Genomic DNA, 26,504 nt, shown 5'->3' on the forward strand with positions numbered 1-26,504 from the left:
ACTAGACACTTTTACTTCTTTTCACATTTGCCAATACCTACCTGTTTTTTTCTACAAAGAATATCTCTTAGCGAGTATGTGTCAAAATCGTAATGCATCGAAGTGAGAGTTATTCATTACTTGTATGTTTGTGCATACATACGTACATATGAATTAGCAAATTTCACTTTATTTTATCTCGAACAATTAATTTACCCTTCAGCTCTAAACTTTCCATTTTTACCTGCAGGCGTTTGATTTGCTGCAACTCGTAATGATTTCAGAAATAAATAGATGCAGCACGAAGATAAATTATTTTGAAAAGTGCACATTCACTTAAGTATAATAGAGGTACTCTCTTTTCGTTACTTTTTACTTAGTACAAAATTAAGCATCCAATTTTTTTTTCTATAATTTCTTTTACTAAATAAAACAAAACGATTCAGTTTATTACTTTATTTAATTCAATGATAACAACCTTACTGACTAGATTTACAGGGTAAAATAACAAAAAATTAAGAACTAAAATTAAATAGATAGTTTATTTGACAAATAATAATTGACTTAAATAGAGGCATTGGCATCGCAAAATCAATCAATATCAGCACTTCTAGGAAGTCGCTAAACTCTACAAGTCCTCTTGTACGAGCGGTGAAATTAAAGTAATTACATCTGAGAACTTCTGCATAAAATGGATTATATGAGCGACGTACTCTATCAGGAACATTTAAACTTATTTGGCCGAGTAGATCTGAACAGTCAAACATTAAGCTTGGAACAAGTCGTGGGATCTCAAGTGATAACACATTGATAAGCATGCAACTAGCTGTGTAGTATGCAAGGGACTATCAAAGTGTAAAGGTTGAAGAGCAAAACGTACAAACTTGCGTTCAACTCTTTCAATTCTGAGAGAATGTGAGGAATACATCGGCTTCCAGATGACGGAGGCATACTCCAACTTCGAACGGACTAAAGCATGGGGTCTTTAAAATCACTAGCATAGCGTTGCAGAAAAGCTAAGTTGGCATATGCCTTCGGAATGATAGAGTTAATGTGAATCATGAACGTAAAATTTTGAAAATGTACAAACAAAGAATTTTTCAAAATACGCGCCTAGATGTACATGTAAAAATTCAGATGCTTCAAAATTCGATATTTTTATTCGAAATATTCTAACTGTTATATATGAAAAAGAACATCATTTAAATGTCCACAACATCTACAGGTAAAATCCGCCAAACAGTCAATTCACGAATGCCTAAATGTTGAGAACGTCGAGGCATTGATATGGAAGGTTGTTCAGCAACACTTTGCGCTATAGCAGCAATATTGTTAACAGAACGTCCAGTTTTTGGTCTGCCAGTCCTCTTTCCATCCTCGGCAAAACCACTTTCTAATATGTTTTCCAGCCACCTTTGAATTATCGACCCACTCGGATGATTATTTCCACCAATTTATCACGAATTTCACGATGTATTGTTTTTAAAGGTCGACCATTTTCATAATAATTTTCAATAATTTAAGGCTCTGTTTTATCATGCAATTAGTCATGGTTAAAATTGTTTATCTGTCCACTTCACTAATGTCAAAAATGACATAAAAAAGTATCGTCTACGGACTATTCACTACTGTTATCTAGACGTCACTTTTAAAATACTCTTTATAATTGACGCTCTGGTCGAGCTTCTCTTCTAATTTGCGGTGTGCCTTCGTGTTGTTCCACAAAGAAACGAACCTAGAGATGTATGCCGTCCCCGAGCGGCGTAATTGTTTTTTATGGGATTGCTTTTTCATGGTAGAAATACATTCAAAAGTTTGCCACTGTCTGCAATTCGAAAATAAACATGTTTTATCATTGATGTTGCCTGCCTGCTGTGGCACGAGTGCGGCTTTGTTACTCGGCGTGCATTCCCCTATACAAGTATTAAAATTCGATTGAGGTAAATTCATGTGATTTTTTTCTCATAATTTGATTTCATTCACTATTTTAATATTTGGAGTTTTAGTTATAACATTATCTTTTGACACTACGGCTCTTTGTGAACTTTGGCCTGCTGCACGTGGGACTTCCATACATCTCGATAGCTTGCCACTTATTTCCAATTCCTCATCCCAAGTTTATTGATGTCCTTCTCTTGTTCTTCTGCCCATCTTGATCACGATCTTCTTCTTGCTCTTGTATTGAACGCTCTGGCATCTCCATTTTTCTTCTGCGCTCTCGCACCATCCATTATTTTTGTATGACCCAGCCATCTTAGCTCCGATGATTAAAGTTATGGGCATAAACGAATTAACTTCCACCTTCTATCTGTTATTGGGAGGTTTAAACTATTAATTATTCATATTTGTAACTGCGCAATCCAACTTAAATGATTTTGCTTCAAAATATTAATATTTTAAAGGAGAATCGTAATGAATTCCAAACGGCAGAGTGTACAGCAGTACACTCGGATATTTACTCCGTATAACCTGCTGAGTGGCGAAAATCAAAGCAGCGGAAATCGAAAGTTTAATCTCTCTCTCTCCCTGTTGCAAGTGAGCTGAGCTTATTCAACTGCATAAATATAATATACCAAAGAGTGTGAACATTCTTTATTACACTTCTCATGCCAAACTATTCAATGCCTAATAACAATGACAAAATAAATTAGAATTCATAGCATTTTTATATTATGGATTTTTACCATGATTCAATTACACTAGTCTACAAGGAAAAGTATCCGAAATAATTTAAACTAATTAATATCTGCTTCTCTGTCCATGCAAAATTCGGATTGATAACTAAAATTAATTTATTAGTTTGAGTTTTTACGATAATCGTATCTTTCGTGTTTAATGGAACTAGGCCGACAAAATTTAACCAACATTCAGACCCAGAAACCAGACTATATATTTCCGAAGGTTTATGATGCGCTGAATCCAAATCTGGCTTCAGAATTGCTCTATCAGCTCTGGTTTTCGAGATATCCTAACCTAAAAGTGCAAAAAACCCCATTTTTGCCCATATTTGAGGTTATGTAGCCTTGCAGATGTTTTCTTTCACCAAAATTAAAGGATGGCATCTTTAAATACGATCCTTCTTTTTTCAAATGGCGTTTTGTTTGCTCAAATATCATTTTTTTTTCGCAGAGATATCGCATTTTGAAATTTTCATGTTTCGAAATTTTCCTACACCTGAAAATCGATTAAGATAACATAGACATGATATATTCGATTACTAATTTTCTTGAATTGAGTCTTATTTTTCTTAAAATTTTGTCTCACACCATAAGTGTGCTGGCTCACCACATCCCTACACTATCTAACCTTTGGGTACCGAGTCACACACAGCCCTAACCCCTAGAAACCACCCCTATCATACCGCGAGCAGGCTAACCCACATAACCGCAAGCAGGCTTTCCCACAAACTCCAAATTTACATACTATTAATCCATATATTTCAGGCCCTCAAACCCAAGAAAATTAGTAAGCGACTATATCATGTCTATGTTATATTATCTTAATCGATTTTCAGGTGTAGGAAAATTTCGAAACATGAAAATTTCAAAATGCGATATCTCTGCGAAAAAAAATGATATTTGAGCAAACAAAACGCCATTTGAAAAAAGAAGGATTGTATTTAAAGATGTTTTGACACTCCCTTACAAAAGGTTGTATTTAAGAAGGTGCATAAAAGGGAAAAAATTAAATCCTTTTTGGTAAAAATGGTAGCAAAATTGTATTTTGTTACTTAAATGGAAACAAACTGCGAAGGGTTTAAAAAATAAAGTTTAATTAATATTTGAATATAAATAATGGTATAGATAGAAGTGATTAGCGGAAATTGCCAAGTCTAATATTAAAACAAGAAATTATTTCACATAATCCAAGATTTTATTTTGAGAATTAATTTTTAAATTTAAAATCAATCGCGAAGTTTTGCCAATATGAACTATTTTGTTGAAAATAAATAAATAATTGGCACGTACAATTCTGTGAGGTGTTTCGCCGAGATCCTCCTCCTATTTATAGTGCGCGTTCCATAATTGGAAGGCCCTATAGTTTTAAGCCGATTCCGGTAGATGGTTTTTTATGAAAAGCCTGCTGTAACTCTTTAGCAAACGCTAGCTCTTTGCAAAACATGAGTTCCGTTTAAATCACCACATCATAAGAAATAAAGCTTTGTAAATTCTCCATCTCGATCTCGGATTGCGTCAAATACATAGAGTGTCCTGACTTAAGCGGTATGTATTCCATGTCATACTACCATAGTCCTGAACATACCTATGAAAACTCTTGAGCGAGATGTTGCTCGTAAGCAGTCCATTTTGAAAATGAAATGTTTTTTCTACAAATTTTACTTTTCCTCCACTTTTAGTCAATATTTCTAGAGCTAGCAACCCAGTGTCTTGCTAAGGGAGCCGATTTGTCAAGAGGGAATGAGAAAGCTGCTTACTGAGCAAACCTTTTATTATTGAATCATGGATTTTTACTCACACATGTGACAAAAGTGTGTGACAAGTGTCAAGCTAAGACATGTGCAAATTTATGCATTTTGTTTGTGTAATGCAAACACAGTACAATCCGGGTAGAGTGAACCAATTCGTGCAAGGCTCGTTCAGTCAAGCAAGGCCGTTTAAATCCAAAGCAACTCAAGCATTATTGGAATACTATTTTGGGAAAAAAGAAATACATTTTAGATGGCTGTAGTGATCGATATCTCGTAAAGTATCGCTCAACCAATTTAAATTTTATGCTCGTTGTCAAGGTGACATTTCACACTAAAAAAAACATTTTTCGCTGTTTTTTGTTTGTTCGATTCAGTTGTGAGTTACAGAATATTAACAATGAAAGTCAACAAAGGCAAAATTCGGCACATTTTACAGTTCATCTTTGATAAAGACGAAAATGCCAGCCAGGCCGCGGAGATTGCGAATGGTGTGGGAGGTATCATATTTATGGTGTCGATACTGTAACACCTAAATAAGTGCAATTTTGGTTTCGTCGATTCCGTTCAGGCATTTTTTATGTTAAAGAAAATGTCGAAAATGTTGATAAAATCACAGAAATAATCGAAGTTTACCCGCATGTTAGTAGTCGCAGTATCGCCTAAAGAGCTCAAGATAGACCACAAAACAGTTTTAAATCATTTGCCCAAAAATTGTATGCAAAAATAATGGATTTCTTTTCCCCGAAACTTATATTAACTGTTTTCCCCCCAAAAAATTCATTAATATTATTGTGTTGTTCTTTTCCTCTAAGATACTCCTTTAAAAATTCATCTGTACAATTCGAAGGACAACTAGACATATAAAATTATCAAGAGAGTTCATATTTTCTTCAGCCCACTCGATAGCTTTGTCAACGGCTGTAATGGATTTTGATGCCATAATACTATGTTTTTTTTATTCAATTATTAATTTTTGTTCGCTTTACTCAGAACAAAAAAAATTATGTATTCACTTTACAGAATACTCAATCGAAGAAATTTGGTGTTCACTTGATCGAGGAGTTTCATGCAAGGCTGATTGTACTGTAATATGATTTATTAATTTGTAATGTTAAATGGGTTTATAAATTCAATGACATTACTACATCCGCTCCACCTCCACCTTTGTATGTGTGTGGCATATTCAACAAACCTGAGAAATTGGTGCCAAATAGTGATAGTACAAATAAATAAATACTACCAAAAACGATGTTGAGTAAATAATTTCCAACAACAAAAGAAAATATTGTTTGATAAGCTACTACGCAAAGTCTACAACTTTCTCCAAACATAAATCCGAATATGCATCTTCACACGTTCATACTGACATACGAAAATTTTGGTATCTAATGTCCATACGGTACCATATCTGTTTAATAACTTTGTGATAATGCGCAGAATGGATACAAAAAATCAAATAAGGTTCTCTTCATGCCATTCCGACAGTTTGCCATTTCTCTGTCAAGATAATTTCACAATAAAACGCACAGGCCCAAAATGAGGCGCGAATATTGAACTCACAAATTCATATGAAAGCAATAATCAGATGTTTGTGCTCGTATGTGTAAATAAACAAACAAATGCCACACCTGCATAAAATTTACGAATAAGGCTCATTTGGACGCTTGTGAAATTGTGATCCACTGCTAAACGGGTATACACTTAAGTATGGAGTTTTATGTTTTGATGCGAGTGTTGGTATAAAACGAAAAAAGGTTTTCTAAAAATGTACATAACTCAACAATAGGAAGTGAAACGAAAATATGTACATATCTGAGAATAACCCATAAAAAATTAACACAGGCAATAACTGAGAAAAATATCCAATACAATAAGTAGATGCATAAGATTCTGAAAAGGTTATGTCTTGCGGGCGATCATATCACTTTTGAGCAATAAGTTTGCATTTTGAATCTTCTGAATATATTCCGGTAATTTTTGGATCAAGATCTTATATCTATATGTATGATTTTTGACCAAACAATCATTACTTGTCCATAGTTGGCTGGGTCGTTATTTGATTGATGATTGATGACACTTAAATGTGTTAAAGCAGGTGTAGAGATTGATGGCTTTGTTGTGTACGATTAGCAAAAATCAGTATTCTTTAACAGCTAGTCAACGCTGACGATGCTTTTTATTATTAATAATGATGGGGGAAGGAGTCACTCGAATAAGACTAAAACAAATGTGCCTCTATTCATACATAAATTAGCGAAAGCACGTGCCTTTTCGACACTTTGGTTCTGAACGAGTGAAAAGAGGGAGAATACAGAAGGGCGTACCATGAAAAGAATGAAGTAGTATTATTAACAATTATTTATTATAAATTGATTTACATGTGCATACGTATATATTTGAATATGTTATAATATACAATAGCAATAAATATGTAAAATTTACATAAAACATAAAACGAAAAAAATCCAAGAGACTTGTGTCAATTTCTGTATGGGGAAAATGCGAATCGGGTTGGCTTAGGTTATACAAGATGGCGCAAAAATAATCACTCTAATGAAAGATTTATAAATTTTGTAAATGGCGTCATATGTCAATCATATTAGACACTTGTGAAGTAGGCCGCTGCAGCATACAGACAGACAATTAATGGAGCGCGTAAAAGTCAAAAAAAAGGAATCCAAAGCCTCAAACTAATTTTTTTATTTAGAAAAAAAGGTATTCAAAAACAAAATTTATGATTAATTTTGCACGCCCCAAAGGCGGACACCTTGGACGAATAATTAAATTTGCGTATTGTGATACCATCGTAAAGGGAGAGGGGAAGTGGGAAAGAATAATACAATATAGCGGAATTAAATGATGATAGATTTACCAGGTAACTTGTTAAAAACAAAATTGTGCGAGCAACGTCACGGGGCATTCGGTAACCAAATTCTGCACGATAATTTCCCACATTTTCACACATTCGTCCAATCCGTCGTTGTTTAGACGTCAACATAAGTAACATTTTATTGATTTTTTTCGTATATCACTAACACATTCTTAGTTTTTTCGTAAACAAACCGATTCATAACCCCGGCTACCTCACACCATCAACTGATTCTGTCAAATTCGCTGAGAGACGGATAACAGTCTGTTATTGGCCTCACCTTCTCAATTCTTTTCACCATGAGTGGAAGTATAGTTTGGAAATATTTCCCAAAATTTAGCACCGCAGCAACTTTTTACGAAATTTTTATGAATTTTTGTCAGTGGTACAGACTATCATCGGAAAGAGTGTATATATATTCCACTTTAATATTTACGCCACAATCTAATCATCACGGAATTTGTCAAATTTGTGATGTACAGGTTATGTAATGTTTCTCTCTCTCTCTTTTTCTCAACCTCAATTTTTCCTAGATTGCGAGTGTATTTCCTAAGTAAGTTTAGCCAATGCTAGTCCGAGGTAAAATTTCTGATACTGAAGCACCGGTGGAGTTATTTGTAACTTTGTTACTCTTTCAAGAGAATATATTGCTTGTAATCGACTCTAATTTACTATCCTAGATTATTTTATTATTTATTTATATCATAAACTTATTATTTATTATGAACTCATAGGTTAGTTGCTATTGCCAGTTGCGGCCTCCGAGTCAACTCTGACAAAACGGAGCTGGTGCTATTTAGCAGAAAATATAAACCTCCACCCTTTCGATTTCCCAAATTAAATAACCACGTTCTTTCGTTCTCATCGAAAGTTAGGTATCTTGCAGAGATACTTGTCTCCAAACTCCATTGAAAGCTATACATTGAAAACCGGATAAAAAAAAAAGTCCAGTATAGCATTCTTTTCCTGAAATCTATGTTCGGCAAAAAATGCTGACTCAAGCCACAGGTCGTGCTGTGGATGTACAACGTAATGCTTCTGCCAATTTTAACGTATGGATGCTTAGTTTGGTGGGAAGCTCTTCGTAAGGGCTATAATATCCCTAAACTGGGGAGGGTGCAAAAGACTGCATGTATTGGCATCACTGGAGCATGTAAAACTTTTCCCTGTGTTGCCCTGAATGTCGTTTTGCACTTACTTCCTATCGACTTTTGCGTTCTTTCTATCGCTGCTCAAAGTGCAATCAGGTTAATGGAGGGTGACCTCTGGAGGCAATCTCTCAAGGGACGTGGTATCATTTTTGGGCAGTTAACAACGTATTTCTCTGAACTTCGGACAAAACTCTCTATCCGCAAACTGGAGTTTGAGGATCGTGCTAGGGCAATCTTTCCAAACAGGCAGGATTGGATAGAGGGGAAAATCTGCACTGAAACTTGCACCTTTGCCTTCACTGACGGCTCCAAGATGGAGTAGTGAATCGGAGGGGGGGTTTTCTCTAAATCAGCCAATTTATCTATCTTCCTTCAATTGCCGAAAACTGCTAGTGTTTTTTCGGCAGAAGTCTTTGCGATCCTGCAGGCATGCAACATGCTTAGGGAACGTGGAACCGAGGGAGGTATTAACACTTTCTCCGATAGTCAGGCCGTGATCAAGGCTCTGACGACGCCATGGTGCAGAACGAAATTAGTAAACTCCTGTGAGGAGGAGATCAAATATTTTGGATGTGCAGGAAACATTTCTCTGATATGGGTTCCAGGACATAGGATCATAGAGTGAAATGAAATTGCTGATGAGCTTGACAGGAAGGGAACTGAATTGGTCTTAGAGACCTCCTACCCGGTCAAAGGCATCCCTCTGATACTTGTTAAAGGGGAACTGCACAAACTATTTCTCAAGAGAGCGCAGGAAAGATGGAGCTCCATTTATTTATGTGTTATTTCGAAAACCCTTTGGCCCCAGTACAATATACGGAGACTCAGAAAGTCCATTGGATTCCTCGCCATTACATTTCCAAACTCGTAGCTGTGTTTACCGGTCACTGGACGATCGGCATACACGCGGAAAAGCTAGGTTAACCATTTAACTTCCATTGCAGAAGCTTCAAGGACCTTTCAGAGAAGAAGACAATTGAGCACTTTCTCGGTAAATGTTCGGATTTGGCAGCTAGACGATTACGGTCATTGGGTGCTCCTTTTTTCAACAGCCTGGGACAGTGCGTCAATCTAAATCCCATCAATCTTCTCCATTACATCAACAGCTCTGGTTTGCTGTAGATATCTTCCTGTTGGAGGTCTCGTAATGGTATCAAAACGGCGCTTTAGTTTTACTCGGGGAGTGCCACTGTGAACCATTTCACCTACCTACCTGCCTACGAACTTATATTCTTATGCGAAGTTTTGGGTTAGTCAAAGGTACATATATGTGTGTATTTATGGTATATCCGTTGATCTGAAGGTAGTTAGTTACCCATGTATAAGTATTTACATTATACGTAAAAATATAAGTAATTAAATACAAACATTATGAATTCCCTGTAGGAAAATCGATTGATTTCGAAATGTTGCGCTTCTACACATTTTCCCCCAATACTAGGCACACATGGAAAACATGCTTGCAAAGGGAAAGCAAATGAGGAAGAAACCCTAATGCACCTGCTTTGCGAATGCCACTCCAGAGGAGACGCAGAAATTCATTTTCTGGTTCAAAGGATCCGACATGTTGAATTCAAAGGTTGGAAGTCTCGATCGTTTTGATATCAAAATAGGCACAATCACGGGTGGTGTCATTTATCGGCAGTCACTTCTACTCTGTTAATATTTGTTGGTATTCGGTACTGTTAAGAATAATTCGAGAAAAAGTCAATATAAATCTGTTTGGTTTTGGTAGCTAAACGTCTAGTAAAATGGCGATTCATCATTTTCAATACAGGTTTTCCCTGCCGGCATGCAGTGTCTACTCATACACACAAATCGAAGTCAGAATAAAGCATTAGGAACTATACAATACGAATATAATGTGACGTTGCTCTTTGTATGAGTTGAAAATCAAATATGTACTTATAAATATTTTATTCATCTCGTTTGACTTATTTATGGTTAGCATTTTTTGTTAAGCTTTTTGAATAACTTTGCTGCTCATTAAAATTTCCATAAAAATATGGCTCACCTTAAAGAGAAACTTATAAAATGGTGATAAATATTGTAGAATGCCCAAGACTTGGCACCTTTTTTGATTGTTTTTTTTTTTTGTTTTTGTTTTTGAGGTTCAAAATATAGGCTACTTTTTCATCAACTATATGCAAAAGAGCGCTAGAGAGCTTAGTGTATTTGCCAATGTAGATACCGATGAAGCTTGCGTTCTTTTCAAAGTCACACAATTTTTTCAAAACAATGGCTAAACGTAATAGTTTTACCCGCGTCAACGATGAACTATTGAACCGTGCTCACGCTTTGCATTCCTAACAATTTACCTGTCACAGCCAGAGCTTCACACAAGTCTATCAACCCACATACTTGTGATTATATGCTCGCCACTACTATGGTTTCCAAGCCGTGACTAGTTGAGGGAAGACGGGTGAAAACGAATAAATATGTAGCTTGTTTGTATTCGTATGTATGTGTGTAGTCTGAACGCGGCTGCCGGTTCTTTTCATTTTAGTCTCGCAAGCCAAATGGGCTCACCGCTCGGCTAATTGTGATGCCTAACAAGAAAGCGTATAATTTAATAAGTCCACAACGGCTTGAGCGGTGCTCCTGTTCTACTCGTGCAGGCGGCAAAACGCTTTGTGTGTGCGGGATGCTGTTAACTGGTAGGCTGACGTATTTGTCTAAATGGTGGGTTGGTGGGGAATTTTCGCTTTGTTTGCATTGCGAAACGGTCACAGAACTCTTTTTGCTATTTCTCTTTCTTTAGCCGTTTGCTTTCATGCAGCTTTTCTACTTATATATTTACATATATCCGAGTACGTATGTATGTGCAATTTTACAAATATTTTACTCAAGCGGGTATGTTTTCAAAAAATAAAATAAAAAATAAAAGAAAGAAATAACAAACAAGAATTAGTTTGCTAGAAGATAAAAACTATCTAATTCCTGTTGGCGGTAGCAAATTTCTGGTTTATTGTTGGTGAAAGTTATCGTTTGCCATTGAATTTTCGTTCACGAATACTCGATAGGCACATCAAGTGGAGGAACCTGTTTATATTTGCACTGATGGTGCGTGCCAGGTATGTGATTGATTATTTCCCATTTTTATTTGTTATTGCAACAACATTTATGATAAGGAACGTATTTGAGGATTAATTTGGTTGGAAAGTGCAAAAGTAATATAGTATTGCGGATACTGGAGGGTAATAATTTTGTGCAATAGTTATACTATTATTAGGTTAGGTTGACCTGGCTGGCTGCAAGCCATCAAATAGACCTATTGATCCTTAGTGTTACCAGATGGAGCTAGACCTTTACATTTCTTTGTAGTAGACACCTTGTAATATGTCTGCGTCTTTTGCGAATCTAAGTAAACTTTTTTCCCCGAGAGATATTCATTTCATTCGGGTTCTAGCAAATGTCGGACAAGAACATAGAAGGTGTTCTAGCGATTCCCTCTCTTCTGCTTCATTGCAAAATCTGCAGCTATCGTTGTTTGTAACTCCAACTTATATGCGTGAACTGCTAGCTCTGCTTTCTTTTCTAGACAGAGCTAGTACGAATCGGACGTATTATCTGCGGCGGACATATTATCTTGCGGCTTAGCTGAGTAGCACCAATATATTATAGCAGGAGATATACCCCATGTAACTCCCAGCATTTTTTTACATGCGTATAGTGCGTTGCTGGCCTTTTTCTTCCTCTCTAATATATCGTACTTCCATGATAGTTTACTATCCAAAATTACTCCAAAATACTTTGCGTTTTATCATTATTCATTATGTCACTCACGGTGTTTAGGTATTTTCCTGTCACTACTATGGCTATGTCATCTGCATATGCTACTAGTTTCGATGCCGTTCCTTCAAATTTCTTTAGTAACTCATTAACTGCGAGTAGCCAGAGAAGTGGCGTTAGAACACCACCCTGTGTCGTATCCTCGCACACCACTTTAGTGAGTTTAGCTTCATCCCAATCCGCCCTTATTATTCTTCAACCTAACATGTTCTATTATTAGTTTGGGGAAAAATAAATTCATATTTTTGCGTAAAATTTTTGTCAAAATGTTTTAAAACTGTTTTATGTACAATACCATCTTTAGCTCCTGGGCAATGCTGCGACTTCTAATGCCAGTCAACTTCGATCATTTCGGTTATTCTCGACATTCTCGACATTATTGAAATTTTCCTTAACGTCCACAATAACTGAACAGAGTCGACGAAACCAAAATTGCACGTAATTACCTGTTACAATGTCGGCATCACAAACCCTATTCCCAATTTCAGTGGCATGGCTTGCATATTCGCTTTTATCAAAGAAAAATGTAAAATGTACCGAAGTTTCTCTTTCCATACAGGGTGTTAGTAACTCACAACTGAATGAAACAAAAAACCGTAAAATGGTTTTTTAGTATGAAATGTCATCTCGACAACGAGCATAAACTTTAAATAGTTTGATCTAAACTTTACGAGATATCGATGACTACAACCAACCCTCTTTTTATTCCTGTCCTCCCTGTTGGGACATAGGACCTCTACAAAACGCTTCCAACGATCACGATCCTTCGCGATGACTTTGACTTCTTTGAAAGATTTCCCTGCAGCCTTAAGTTTTTTTTTCTTCCAAGTGCTCCTAGGACGTCCCTTAGTTCGCTGCCTTGCGGGTTCCAATCGAGTGCTAGCCTGCATATTTCTGTGGGATCCTTTCGGGGAGTATGGCCAATCCACACCCACTTCTGCTTTATTTCAGGAATGGATGGGTAACTGCTTACAATTCGTCCAAACCTCTCTGTTGTTAATTGTTCTGGGCCACCAAATCCACCTTTGTTGACAAAAACTTGCTATTTATTTGCGAGCAGCTCTGCCATGAGCTAGGTCTGACAGCCATACAAAAGGACCGATTTTACATTTGAGTTGAAAATACGCAGCTTTGTATGTGTGGAAATCGTTGTAGAATTTCATATTTTGTTCAGCGGAGCAAAGGCGCTAAGAGCTTGTGCGATTCCGCTTTGTATGTCGTCTGCTGCACTTCCGTCCGTAGAAAGTACAAGTCCCAGGTAGTTGAAGTTGTTGACATTTTGAATGCTGAAATTCATAACGCTAAAGCTACTGCGTGGAACCGCGATTTTACTTTAAGCGATTTAGTTTTTTCCCATTAGTCTTCAGCCCGACTCTCTTGATTCTTCCAACAAATCGTCAAACTTCTTTTGCATGTCGAAGTGCATTGCTGATAATAGACAGATGTCATCAACGTAATCTAGGTCTTCAAGGTGTTCGCTATTCGCACTATTGTATGCCTCTGCGGCATCTGGCTATAGATCTTGAAAGCACGTCATCGAAAGCAATTAGGAACAGCATAGGAGAAATCAGGCAGCCATGCCGAACACCGGAGATAGAGTCAAAGGTTTACGGTAGACTTCCATTAGGTTAAACCCTGCATTTGAAGCTACCGTACGGGGTTTTATTTAGCTGGATGATTTGCAGCCCAATGTTTCACATCGTATGCTGTCGAGAGCAGTATTATAGTCGACGAAAACGATGTGTAACGCCGCTCTACATTCTGTCGACTGCTCAACAATTATTCTTAACATGTTAATTTGGCCGACACAAGAATGGTGTGGCGGGAACCCCGCTTGTGTCTTTTTTTCGGCCTTTATCAACATCCCAAATTTTTACGAAAATAGAGTGTAGTATTTTAGCGTTAGTTGTGGGACAGGCTTTCAGCATTTCTGCAGTGATTCCATCCTACCCAGGAGACTTATTGTTTTTGAGGATCCGTATGGCATCTCCTAAAAGTTGGAGGTTGCAAAGCCAAAGAGCAACTTCTGCCTGTTATGGTATGTGAGAGACGTCTAGTAGGCGACCGCTTGACAGTTGGAGGATCATTGTTAAGAATCGCGGAAAAGTGTTCTTTCTAACGATTTAATTGCTCGATGCTTCTCTGTTGCCAGCTCCCCGGTGGTATCGTAAAATAACTTCATGTTATTCAAGGCAGCTGCATGTTCTGCTTCCGCTACATCTACTGAGAAAATAATGGATTTCTCTTTGGGATGGATTTCCCCATATTACTCTTTGCTCTAATATCATTTCGTTTTTGAATAACTTTAAAAAAAAAAATAAATAATTGGCGCGTACACTTCTGTTAGGTGTTTGGCCGAGCTCCTCCTCCTATTTGTGGTGTGCGTCTTGATGTTGTTCCACAAATGGAGGGACCTACAGTTTCAAGCCGACTCTGAACGGCAGATATTTTTATGAGGAGCTTTTCATGGCAGAAATACACTCGGAGGTTTGCCATTGCCTGCCGAGGGGCGACCGCTATTAGAAAAATGTTTTTATTAATTTTGCTTTCACCGAGATTCGAACCAACGACCTCTCTGTGAATTCCGAATGGTAATCACGCACCAACCCATTCGGCTACTTTTATACTAAATTAAAAAATAAAAGATTTTGAGCGACGGAAGTCTTTATTTTGACCTTAACGCGCCCCACTGCTTGTTTGTTTGTTTACTGCAAAGGTGTCAAATATGATTGATGTACAACGCCATTAGCAAAAATTATAAATCTACCGATGGGGTGATTAATTTTGCGCCACCTTGTATAATACACATGAATAAAAAAAAATACTTCCGCTAAGACAATTGCCATCGGGGATTTTTGGAGAGAATACATTTTTAAAGAAAGCACTAAATCGAATTTATGTCACACATACCACTGCAAATGGTTGTTTTTGTTTGCCTTAATAAAGGTATGTGTGCATGAAAGTCTGTTTGTAAGTATGTATGCATTCATAAGCTTCAAGAATTTCATTGTTTTCAATTTACTACGTGACACATGCAAATAAAAAACAATCGAGATATACGTGATCAGAGAACACGTAAATAACACTGTACAACAAGTTTGGAGTTTTGTGTACGTCTTACACGCATTTCAAATACATTTCTAAAGAGCTCAGAGATATTCTTAAGTCACTTAAGTCACCTCATTTCAAAGGCAAATGTGAAAAACTATCCACCCGAAGCTTTTCGGAAGTCGGGCTATGCTTATTCAACCGCAAAATGTTTACAAGATTTTAAAATAACTTTAAAAAACTAAACGCTTTCTACAAATCATTTAATTTAAATTATTCAAAGAAAAAATTAAGCATTTTTAAAACCCTCTTATTTAGTTCGTGTAATTAAAAGGCACTTCCAAAGGCGCGCTTAGATTCTGTTTTCAAATAAAACATATACAAATTTAGATTCCTCCAGGTGTCACAATTTTTATTCAAAATACGGCTTTTAACAACTGTGTATGAAAAATTACATTATTTAAATGTCCACCACGTCTACAGATAAAATCCGCCAAACAGGCGATTCATGAATGCTTAACTGTATAGAACGTCGAGATGCCGAAGTTGAAGGTTGTCCAGCAACTCTTGACGCTACATCAGCAATATTCTTAACAGAACGTCCAGCTTTTGGTATGCCACATCTTTTTCTACCCTCAACAGCACCAGTTTCTTGAATTTTTCCACCAACTTTTGAATTGTTAACTCATTCGGACGATTGTTTCCACAAAAAAATCACGAAGCTTTCGATATTTTGTTCTTAAAGATCGACCATTTCAATAATTTAAGGCGTTTTTCTATCGTGTAATATTGTACATCTGCTTGACAAATGTGAAAGATGACAGAACAAAAAAGAGGTACCGTCTAGGAATTATTGACTACTGACATCTCACTGCTCTCACTTTTGACCGACCGTTTGCCAATTTACAAACTTGTTAATTTTCTTTTTTTTTAATCTAACGAAGCTGTTAGGAATTATCTACTTTTGTGGTAGTTGGTTTTTTTTGTTCGAAGACTAGTGTACACGAGTGAGACTTAAAACAATTAAAAACCATGCATACATACGTTTGTAAAAAAAATAGATATTCTTTTTTAAATTCTTACGCACAAAAGATCCATTTGAGGTACATTTGCATGCTGCCACATTCAACGCTGCTTACCATGGATAGATAAGTACTTATGTGTGTATGTTTAAAAAAAACTGTATGTAGATATGCAGGTGTGTGTACGTTATTGACGTATCGCGTAACTTAATTGGCAAGAATTGTTATTCAGGTGGCTTTTAATGAGATATACGTATACGTGAGTACGTGCTGGCATCATTTCTATTTGCACAGATGTTGCCATTTTTTTATTTTAAATATTATTTGGAATTAAAAAAACCATCGCTAATCGTTCGCAATTTTTAAAGTTTTCTACATACAAGTTTATCGCGACGTTTTTTATCTGTTTAGATCAAACTAAAACCTAACAAATTAATCACTTTTCATAAACTTCCACCAACTCGCTAAAATACTTGGGAAACGATCAGCATATGTACATATGGGAATAAGTTCCCGCCCTCGTAAAAGAGGTGCCGCTGCTGATACTATTTTTGTGTTCGCTCTAGTAATACATTGGTGATTTGAAGGTGTATATGTGCGGCTTCAATTGTAGTAGTTGACATTCGTTTGAAGCGTAAAGATCCTTTTTTATCTGACGTCAAAAATGTCTACATTCGCCCAGAATAAATAGCATTTGCGGGAAGTCATGCTTAATTGCAACCTTTTAAAGAAAAGTACAGCTAAAACGTATATTGATCAATATTTATCGTAATCACGCTCCATCAAGTAGAATTTGTTAAGAGTGGTTTTGACACTTCCAAAGTGGCAATTTCAACGTGAGTGATAAAGATTCCGAAGGAGCACAGAAAAAATTCGAAGATACTCAACTACAACAATTATTGGATGAAGACGCATGTCGAACTCTCGATGAAATGTCTAAAGAGTTGGGTGTTGACAGATCAACCGTCGGTAAACGTTTGCATGCGATGGGAATGGTCCAGAAAGCAGGTAACTGAGTGCCACATCAATTCAAGGAGAGGAATATCGAGAGACGTTTGGTGAAGAGTGAGATGCTTCTTGAACGCCAGAAAAGAAAAGGTTTTCTGCATCGCATCGTCACTGGCGATGAAAAATGGACCTATTATGATAAGCTTAAGCGTCGAAAATGTTGGAACCTGCCAGGTGAATCAGGTCCGTCGACAGCGAATAAAAATATTCATGCTTCAAAGGTTATGTTGTGCATCTGGTGGGATCACAAAGGCGTCCTCTATTATGAACTCCTTAAACCATCTGAAACCATGACTGTCGATTTTTACTGGCTACAGCTAATGCGTTAAAATCGAGCTCTCAAACAAAAGCGGCCGGAATAGGGCGGTAGACATGACAAACTAATTTTGCTGCATGACCATGCCACGCCACATGTCGCTAAATCGGTCCACAAATATTTAGAGGGACTGAATTGGGACATCTTGCTCCACCCACCGTATTACCCAGGCATTGCACCTTTGGATTACCATTTGTTTCGATGAATGCAGTGAGCACTTATTGGAGAGCGGCTCACTTCTTAGCAGAGCATCGCAAACTGGCTCAATGTATGAATCAAGTCAAGAGAACTCGAATTTTTCGTCAGAGGAATCCGTATGCTACCTGGAAGAAGGAGTAAAATTGTAGCTTTCAATGGCACATACTTCTCATAATATCAATTTTTATTTAATTTTTTAAACAATTCGTAACTTTGGCTAAGAAAAGACGGAAACTTATTTTCATACCCAATATATAGTTTTTCCTGTGAGATTTGTCATAGTCGCTGTCGGTATCTGAGCTAATATCTACTTACACTACATATACATATATATACCTGTACGTACCTCAATGCAGTACTCTCTGTCTACACAATAAACTTTGTGATATTTATTTCATTACACAACATTTTTGCTTGTCATTTTCTATGGTGTACTATTTTGTTATATCTTCCGTTTTGATGGCTATTCGAAATAGCCGAAATTTTCAATTATTTTTTTATGGATACTTTTTATTTTTCTTTTCTTATTGTTAATTTGTGCATTGATGAAAAACAAGCTACAAAGACCATTCAATGCGACTTAAATAAGGTAATAGAATTACTGCATTACATAAAACTGAAATAATAACTAAATTGTCGCCCAATAAAAATGCGCTCGTAATTGGGTTTTTCGTACATAAACAACACGAAAGCGTGAAGATATGATGTTTATGTGTACATTTTGATGAAACAGAAAAACTATAAGTCATTGCAGACTTTTCGTTCAAAAAAACCTAAACAGTAACTTTACCCCCTAGGCACGAAAATATTTGTGGTTTTCATTTCTATATGAAACCGTGAATATTTTTATTATATTGATTGCTATTAATTAGTATTCAAAGTATATAATAATATGTAAATTCCATGGCTTCATGCCAGTACTGTTGTTATTGCCGTACTACATATTGGTCAATGGCTGTCGCTGCAGTTTGGCAATATGTTGCTGGTCGAAAAGGCGAAACACTACCTAACTCTTTGGTATGCAATGTGTGAATTATTTTCGATACGTATATACATACATACAACAGTTATTGATATTGTTTTAACGTATATTTATGTTTCCATTGATTGAACTCTTAACACATACGAGTACAATTATTAAATAATACTAATTGCCATTAAACGATTACATCAGCTTTAAAAGTGTAAACAGAAGTCTTTGTAAACATCTTTTGTAGCTCACCTCAGAGTGCATTGACTGTGGAAACTCTCGTTAGCCACATTTTTGCATTTTACTTTTAATTGTCTTCTTAAATAAATTGGTAATGTGCCCAAGCTGCATTGAAGATGCGGATCCGATGCAAAAATCGCATCAACTTTCACTGTGAACTGTTCGCCCAACTGTGGAAACCCATTTGCTTTTTTTTACACTGTTAGCCCTCATGACAACTACTGAGCTACTCTAAATCAATAAATACTGAGACATGTCGACAACTCTTTTAAAAATCTACAACTCAATCCAGGAGCATCGATGGGCTATTGATCTCAATAATCCAATACGCCTCAGCCTGATCAAAATGCTCCACAAAAAATTTATACACAACTAAAATAACTCAGGAATTGAAGACAAACTAATATCTTTAGTACTTCGTTATTGCTTCCCAGTTCAGTTCTTACAACAGCTGGACGGCTATGATAACTAACGACATTTTTCCATCCAAAAAACTGCCCTTGACTGACTGCCAATTGTGCAGTGGCAGTTTTGTGTGATTTTTGTTATAGTATTAGAACATTCTTTGCTCTTTTTTAAAATGAAAATGCTGCCGGAAAGGCCATTTTTGTTGTAGAGCTATGAGTACCCGTTTTTTGTGGGCTTAAGCTGAAATTGAAAATATCATACTGATTGAACGACCTTTGGTTTTAGCACGAAAATTTTCTGTAAACTTGTGTATGTATAAGGTGAATGCATCCAATAGCTATACAGTTGAATAGAAACAGTGATGTCATAAGAAAATTTTAAAATCGCTAAAGAGTAAAAAAATTGAGATTGAAGAAACAATTCCAAAGGATTGAGTAAAGAAAAAGTCCAATGAGTAAATTCCACTATCTATTGTATATTATCCTCTCCTTCGTTTTGAAAGATCGGCCTATATTTGTCTCATTGAAGTTAATAAATAATAATAAAAAAATAAGATTAGTTGGTTTCCCTCCACAAGAATTGAGCTTAACTTAAAAATTCTATCTGTTATATAGGGTTTTCGGGTAACAGGTGTTATTTTGATATTCAAAGAAAAATGTTATTTTTTAATATAAATGATCGGATGTTTATTTCATTATAAAGAGGAAGGTATGCCGTTAATAGTGGAAAATAACATCAGGCAAATGACCACCACGACCTAGCTTACAGGACAATATCCTTTTCATGAAATTTTCCATAACCGAATTGCAAAGTGGCTGCCCTATGTCCTCGATAGCCTCACGAATTCCATCTTTGAAGTCTTGAATCGACCCTGGGCCGTTGGCGTAGATCTTCTCTTTCACGTGGCCCCAAAGAAATAAAGTCACAAGGTGTTAAATCACAAGATCTCGGTGGCCAATTGTGATCACCTCTTCGAGAGATAACACAGTCCGGAAACTTTTCCTGTAAAAGATCAATGGTTTCGTTGCTTGTGTGGCACGTAGCGCCGTCATGTTGAAAATAAACGTTGTCCTGATCAATACCATCCAATTTCGGCCATAAAAAATCGTTAATCCTCTCTCTATAGTGCAAACCATACACCAATAATACCTGTTATTGGAAAACACTTTATTATACCATTTATGCTTATGTAGGAATTTCTTAAATAGTACAAATCTTCACAATTTTCAACTTTCAACTTATAGAAAGACTTCCTTGGCGCTTACACCCTTTATTTGGGGGTTTGGCCGATGTCCTCCTCCACTTCCAAACGGCAGATGATTTATGGCAGAAATACTCCTGGAGGTTTGCCATTGACGGCCCGCAACCTTTTGTATCATTTGGTGTTTCAAACTCGAGCACTACCAAATGTTAGTCACGCACCAGCTCATTCGGCTCCAGCGGTCGTATATATAGTATAATATACATATATTAGGTATATGTTGAGAATGGACCTTGGCGAAAGGACTTCTTTGTGCTTTGAAAATGACCTATTCTTACTTACTTACTATAATTGGCCATAACAACCCGTTACGACAGGTGGCTCTGTTTTCCGCACACCTTTTTTAGTTTCTTAAGCCAAAAAAAGCCAGGTCATCTTCAATGTGGGCGGGACACGAGGACGTCCTCATCGTCGTCGAACGCCAATTACCATTTCAAACACCTTCTTCGCCGGAGTAGTTCCTTCTATACCACCTTAGTCGGTGTGATTCGTGATTCGTTTCTTAAACCACATTTATCTCACCTCAGCAGAAACTTTGGCCTTCCCAAGTTCAAGTCAAACATTTTTTATAAAAATGTTATCCGAAGATTAAAAAACAAGTATCAAAAATGCTAAAACAGAATCTCAACCTTGCGGGTAGACGTTGTTGTTTCCGTATAAATCCTCAGGACTCAGATAAAACAAAACTTTGGTTGATAATCATGTCTTATTTACAAAGAGTAAGAGCTAAGCACCTTCAATGAACTCTCCTTAACTTGCTTAAATTGAGCTAAATAGGCTTTGCCATATTTTGCTTCTATTAAAAAGTTTAGATACTAATCTTTGAAGTCATATTAAAATATGTATACAGATAATCAAAATTCATTGGCAGTAATATTTAAAAAAAATGTAATAAATTCATTATTTATTTCATAGCAAAGACAAAAATCCACTTACAGGTTGCAGCCTTAAAAGTAATAAAATCATGCACTGACTTTCTCCTTTGTTGTTTTTCTTGTTTCAGGTTTGTCTCACACTGCCAAGTCTCCGGTGGACTGACTGCCATTTGTGCAGCGGCTATCATCTGCAACCAAAGTAATTGGTGCCAACTCAAAATATGCAACACCAAAGAACGTGAGCTGATAGCAAATCAAATAACCAAAAACAAAAACTTAGTACAAATAGTGTTTAACAACAAAAACGAAAATAAAAATGTTGGACAGTGCAAAGGAAACAACGGGTGCAATGTTAGCAACATTCGATACAGCAGTGGCTTTGGCCAAAACGGCTGCTGAAGATGCAAATAAAAGTGAATTTCTTACCACAACTCACACAACAAATTCATCGCCTTCAAAAGCAAAGACACTTTTCAGTTGGTTTCGAGGTGGCCACACAAAACTATATAGCAAAGCCGACTCCAACGTACCCACAACAAATAGGGAGCAAAACCATATAGACGGTGGAGTTGAAGAAGCGGAGGTGGTGCACATAAAGGGTGGCGTCAAACAATTAACGCCACAAGCACAGCCGATCGCAGCAGCAGTAACGAGCGCTGCAGAGCGCGACGTAACGTTACGCGAATTTCGCGGCGTCCAAAGTTTGCGACACTTGTGGAATAAGCGCATCAGCGCAAGTGAAGACGCCACACGGCGACAAAGCACATTAAGCGACAGTAAGGCGAGCAAATTAACGAAATCGATTGGATGTTTAGTGAATACGGCGGCCGCGTCAACAGAAACTACTAAGTCTACAACACCTGTCAAAGGCAAAGCTTTGCGTCAAAAACGCTCGCATAGCTTACACGATTGTACTCAGGTAGGCGTGCACGTTGAAGTGACCACGACTGAGTCGGAAATCGACTGTTTACATCGCGAAAAAGATAACTTTTACAAGTACAAAACGGCGGAACAGGCAGCAAAACATTTGACGCGCGAAACGCGTCTGCGTACCAAAAATGCGCGACGCGTCACCGCCGGCATAGTTTGTAACGAGACACGCAGCAATGGTGCACACTTTCCCGCAGTGAAGGCGAGTGATCGTGGCGAACATATTCATTGGCTAAAACGGCAGGACATGGTGACGAAAAGTCGTGAAAACGCAGATATGGCAGTTGTGAGTACCCCTACTGACCGTGAAACCATTACAGCGTCGGCTGAAACATTATCAGCCGACGACGTTGTTATCAGTGAGACAGCAAACAGCGCAACGACAACAATAACAACTGCATTGGCAATAACACCAGCGACCCTTGCTCAACGGAATAACTACGCGGCTGATTCTTCTGATAATGATACGCTTGCCGCTAACAATTCGCCTCGCCGTTCGGCCAGTCGTAAGCGAAACTCATACCGCGAAGTAACAAATACGTCGCTCGCAAAACGCAGCAGCACCGATTCAAATAAATCGAATTCACTAACATTATCAACATCGGGATCAGTAACAGGTGGCACGAGTACAGGAGGCCGCAGCGCACGTCGCACCGCCTCCTCGTCGTCATTCTCAGCGTCGGCGCGCAAATATAGCTTCAAAACACATACGCGCACGTATCACGCGCCGCGCAAAATGAGCCAACGTGACAGCAGCACTGTTGGCAGTGCAAACGGTATCGGTGGTGCATCCACTTTTGTGCCAGGGGGCAGCAATATAGTCGCCAAATTGACGCAACAATTCAATGAAATGATACAGAAAGATAAGAAGTTGTTGGAAGAGGTAAAACGGAAGAATGGCGTACTGCTGTCGCGCGGCGGACATGTTTACAAAGTGGTGGAGAATCCAAAGGCAGTATCAGAGGGTAATAAGCGCGCTTCACCGAGCATCAGCCGGAGCATTACGCGCGGACAGAATGGCACTGCTTCGCATGCCTCAACAGTGCAGCGAAATATTATAAAATTTGAAGGTGGTCCAGAGATAGAGAAGCCAGCAGTGCCGGTAAAAAGTGCACAGGTACTGCAAAAGTTGCGTGAATTAAGTAAAACACAACAATATAGTCTGAACAATAATGGCAATGGTGGATCAAAACGTTTGCACCTGAAGCTGCCGATCGCAGCATCGACAAACGAGCTGCAGCTGAAACTTGAACTGAAGAAGGCACAATTGGCGCTGCCGCTGTCGCCGCCACTGGAGGTCGTAACCGAGGAGTCAAAGACGCCGTTAGAAACATACGAAAAATCGATCGGCATTAGTCAGTTGGAAAGTGGCAACACTGTTAAGCTGGCACTGGTGGACGGGGTGAATGAGAAAATTACGGACAGCACGTACGGGACAGTAAACAGTAAAGACAATAACAACGGCAATGAAGGCGACACAAAAACATTTACTGTGGTTGAACTGGAAAAAGAGTGCAATCAGAAGCATAGCTGTGGCATTAAAAGCGAATCACTTAATGACGTCTGCAGTTGCGGAGCCCCGCAAGTATTCACAGTTTCTAACGCCAGGGATGTGGCAACCGAAGCAAAAAATATTGAAGAACGCATAGCAGCCAAGGAAGAAAGTAATGATGCGGAAAACAATACGATTTGCATTGAGGCGATTTCGACTGAAGCAATAAAAAGTGTAACAACAAAAGCTATTGCGGAGGCCACCATTAATGCTGAGCTTAGTATTCCCACGTTTGTGACGACATTGGGAACTTTGGACAGCGCAGAAAGAACAAAAACAACTGACACGATTGAAGCACCAGCAATTGCATTGCAAACAACGGAGGAAGCACAAAAAACCACTGCAGATTCCATTGACGACCAGCTTGATTCAGCTAATGATGAGAAGGCTAAGCAACGCAAGCACAAGTACGCGAAAATCTATGAAAAGTTTCGCTTTAGGTCACCATTTGCTGGTGGCCACAGCAACAAGAAGCTGACATCGAAGCAGCCAGTAAACGGGGTTGAAATGAACTGTGAATTCAAGCGCCCAGCGGCTGAAATTGCAGAAGATGCAGTAAAAACTATACAAACACCGAAAATCATTCCAACATCTGCACCAGCTTCGGCACCAGTATTAACGGCGACGGCGGCAAATATTCCAAAAGAGACTGATAAGAATATGGAAATCGGCTGTATCTTAGATTCCGAAAATACTGCCAAACCAGCTTCTGAACCTGAATCAAAGTTGCTCGATGCACTTGAGATTATTGATCACAAGTTGAAAGATCTCGGCATAGACAAAGTTGACGAAAACACTGACGCTCTTTTGATTTCACCAGATGATGACTTCGAACAGCGCGTACTACCAAACAACTCCTTCGTATTCAAGGCGAGCACTAAGCAGGTGGTCAATAATAAATTGATTGTCACGCAGGCGGTGAATGTAACGCTGGTTAACAGTATTGAGGGCGAACAGATGATACTAGAGCAAAAGGAACTGCAACGACTGCAGTGTGACTATAGCGAGCTTGTGCGTCCACTCAGCGTGAATTTGGAGCAGCCAGTATTAGGCGCATGTGAAGCCAACACGCAAGTGCAACAGCCGGCCCCAGTGGAGCCAATGTACGAACCAATCGCCGCACAGACTGATGTAACAAAGACTGAAGTGCACTCGACATTGACCGACTTGTCGCCTCCGACATCTTCCCTCTATAAGAGCTGTGCAGCGACCATAGAAAAGAAGTCCATTGAAACTGATACGCCGTCGGCAGAAAACGCAATGCACTCAGTGCCATTAATGGAAATTTATAAATCTTTCGAAGACATTTATCAAACTGTGGAAGAGGTCAATGAGATAACTTCGCAAATAGTAGCTGAAGCGACAGATTCTGCACTATTGACCGATTATGAATCCATAGCTGGCTCCTGCGAGCACACTACGCCAGCAACAACTGCCATTGGCGCAAACCGTAGCGGCAAGCCACTTTATGATGGCTATGAAATTTGTGAGCCGCCACCGACACTGCCTATCAATGCATTAACAACTATTGATGTAGCTGCCAGCAGTGCAATATTTACCCAACAATCGTCCTTGGGTGGAGGTAATGTGCGCAACACAAATGATGAGCTTCCCGAACTGCCCAAACCAAAACGTCGTCTGCCCAAATCCCCAATGCCAAGCAAACGTTCGCCGAAATCTGCAGCTAAAATTGCATCTACATCTACCAGTCGAAGCAGTAGTAGCAAAAGTAACAGTCATAACACCATAACTGGGCTGGACGACCAAGATGATGATCATCACTATTATGCCGATGATGAGAATATCTATGATACCATCAAAGGTTCGCACTGCTATGAATCTCTGCATGCCTTAAGCATCGCCACACAAAAATCTTCCAGCGCTGCGACGAAATGTGGCAATGATAATATCTCGCTCACCTCCAATTGCTACGAGAGCATCTCACATTATCGGCGTGCCAGCCACAGCAATGGTGGCGGCAGTCATTTGACGGGCAGCAGTAGCGGCTCAACACTCACCATTTCATCGGATCACAAAACGAACAGTTTGTACGAGATGTCTGTGGCGGCAAGTATGATCTATGGTACTGGCAGTTTGGGTTCTAGGCAATCGGTAGCGGAAAAGACGAGTGTGAGCGTTTCCGGGCGTAATAAGGGAAGTGATGAATCAGTGGGCACGAAAATTTATTATCAATCGCATGGTGGCGCATCAAGTGATAACAGCGATGAGTGGGTCGACATATCAGACCCAGAGGCGGAGGGTGCGGAACAATTGGCGAAACAGCAATTCATTGTGTAAGTCTTTAATCTTTTTCCGATATTTTTATATTCAGTTTAATTAAGTTTATTTTTTAAATTCAAACTAAACACATACTTTGAATGCGAATCCATTACCTGTGCATTGCCAAAACGTGTTTCTCGTTTTCTCATAGAAACTCTTCCTTTGAGGTAATACAG

The 26,504-nt window shown here is 38.3% G+C and overlaps 1 protein-coding gene across 2 annotated transcripts in view; it reads left to right on the top strand.

Annotated features, from left to right (window-relative positions):
* LOC128861625 (rho guanine nucleotide exchange factor 19) overlaps positions 1-26,504 on the top strand; it is a 96,735-nt gene that overhangs the window by 16,860 nt on the left and 53,371 nt on the right. For both annotated transcript variants that reach the window (XM_054099891.1, XM_054099892.1), the window contains exon 2: positions 21,695-26,342. In XM_054099891.1, the coding sequence (XP_053955866.1) occupies positions 21,883-26,342 (4,460 nt within the window). In that variant the 5' untranslated portion in view covers positions 21,695-21,882. The remainder of the gene's footprint in view (positions 1-21,694; positions 26,343-26,504) is intronic.

Source organism: Anastrepha ludens, chromosome 4, assembly GCF_028408465.1.
Source record: "Anastrepha ludens isolate Willacy chromosome 4, idAnaLude1.1, whole genome shotgun sequence".
In the NCBI taxonomy this organism is placed as follows: domain Eukaryota; kingdom Metazoa; phylum Arthropoda; class Insecta; order Diptera; family Tephritidae; genus Anastrepha; species Anastrepha ludens.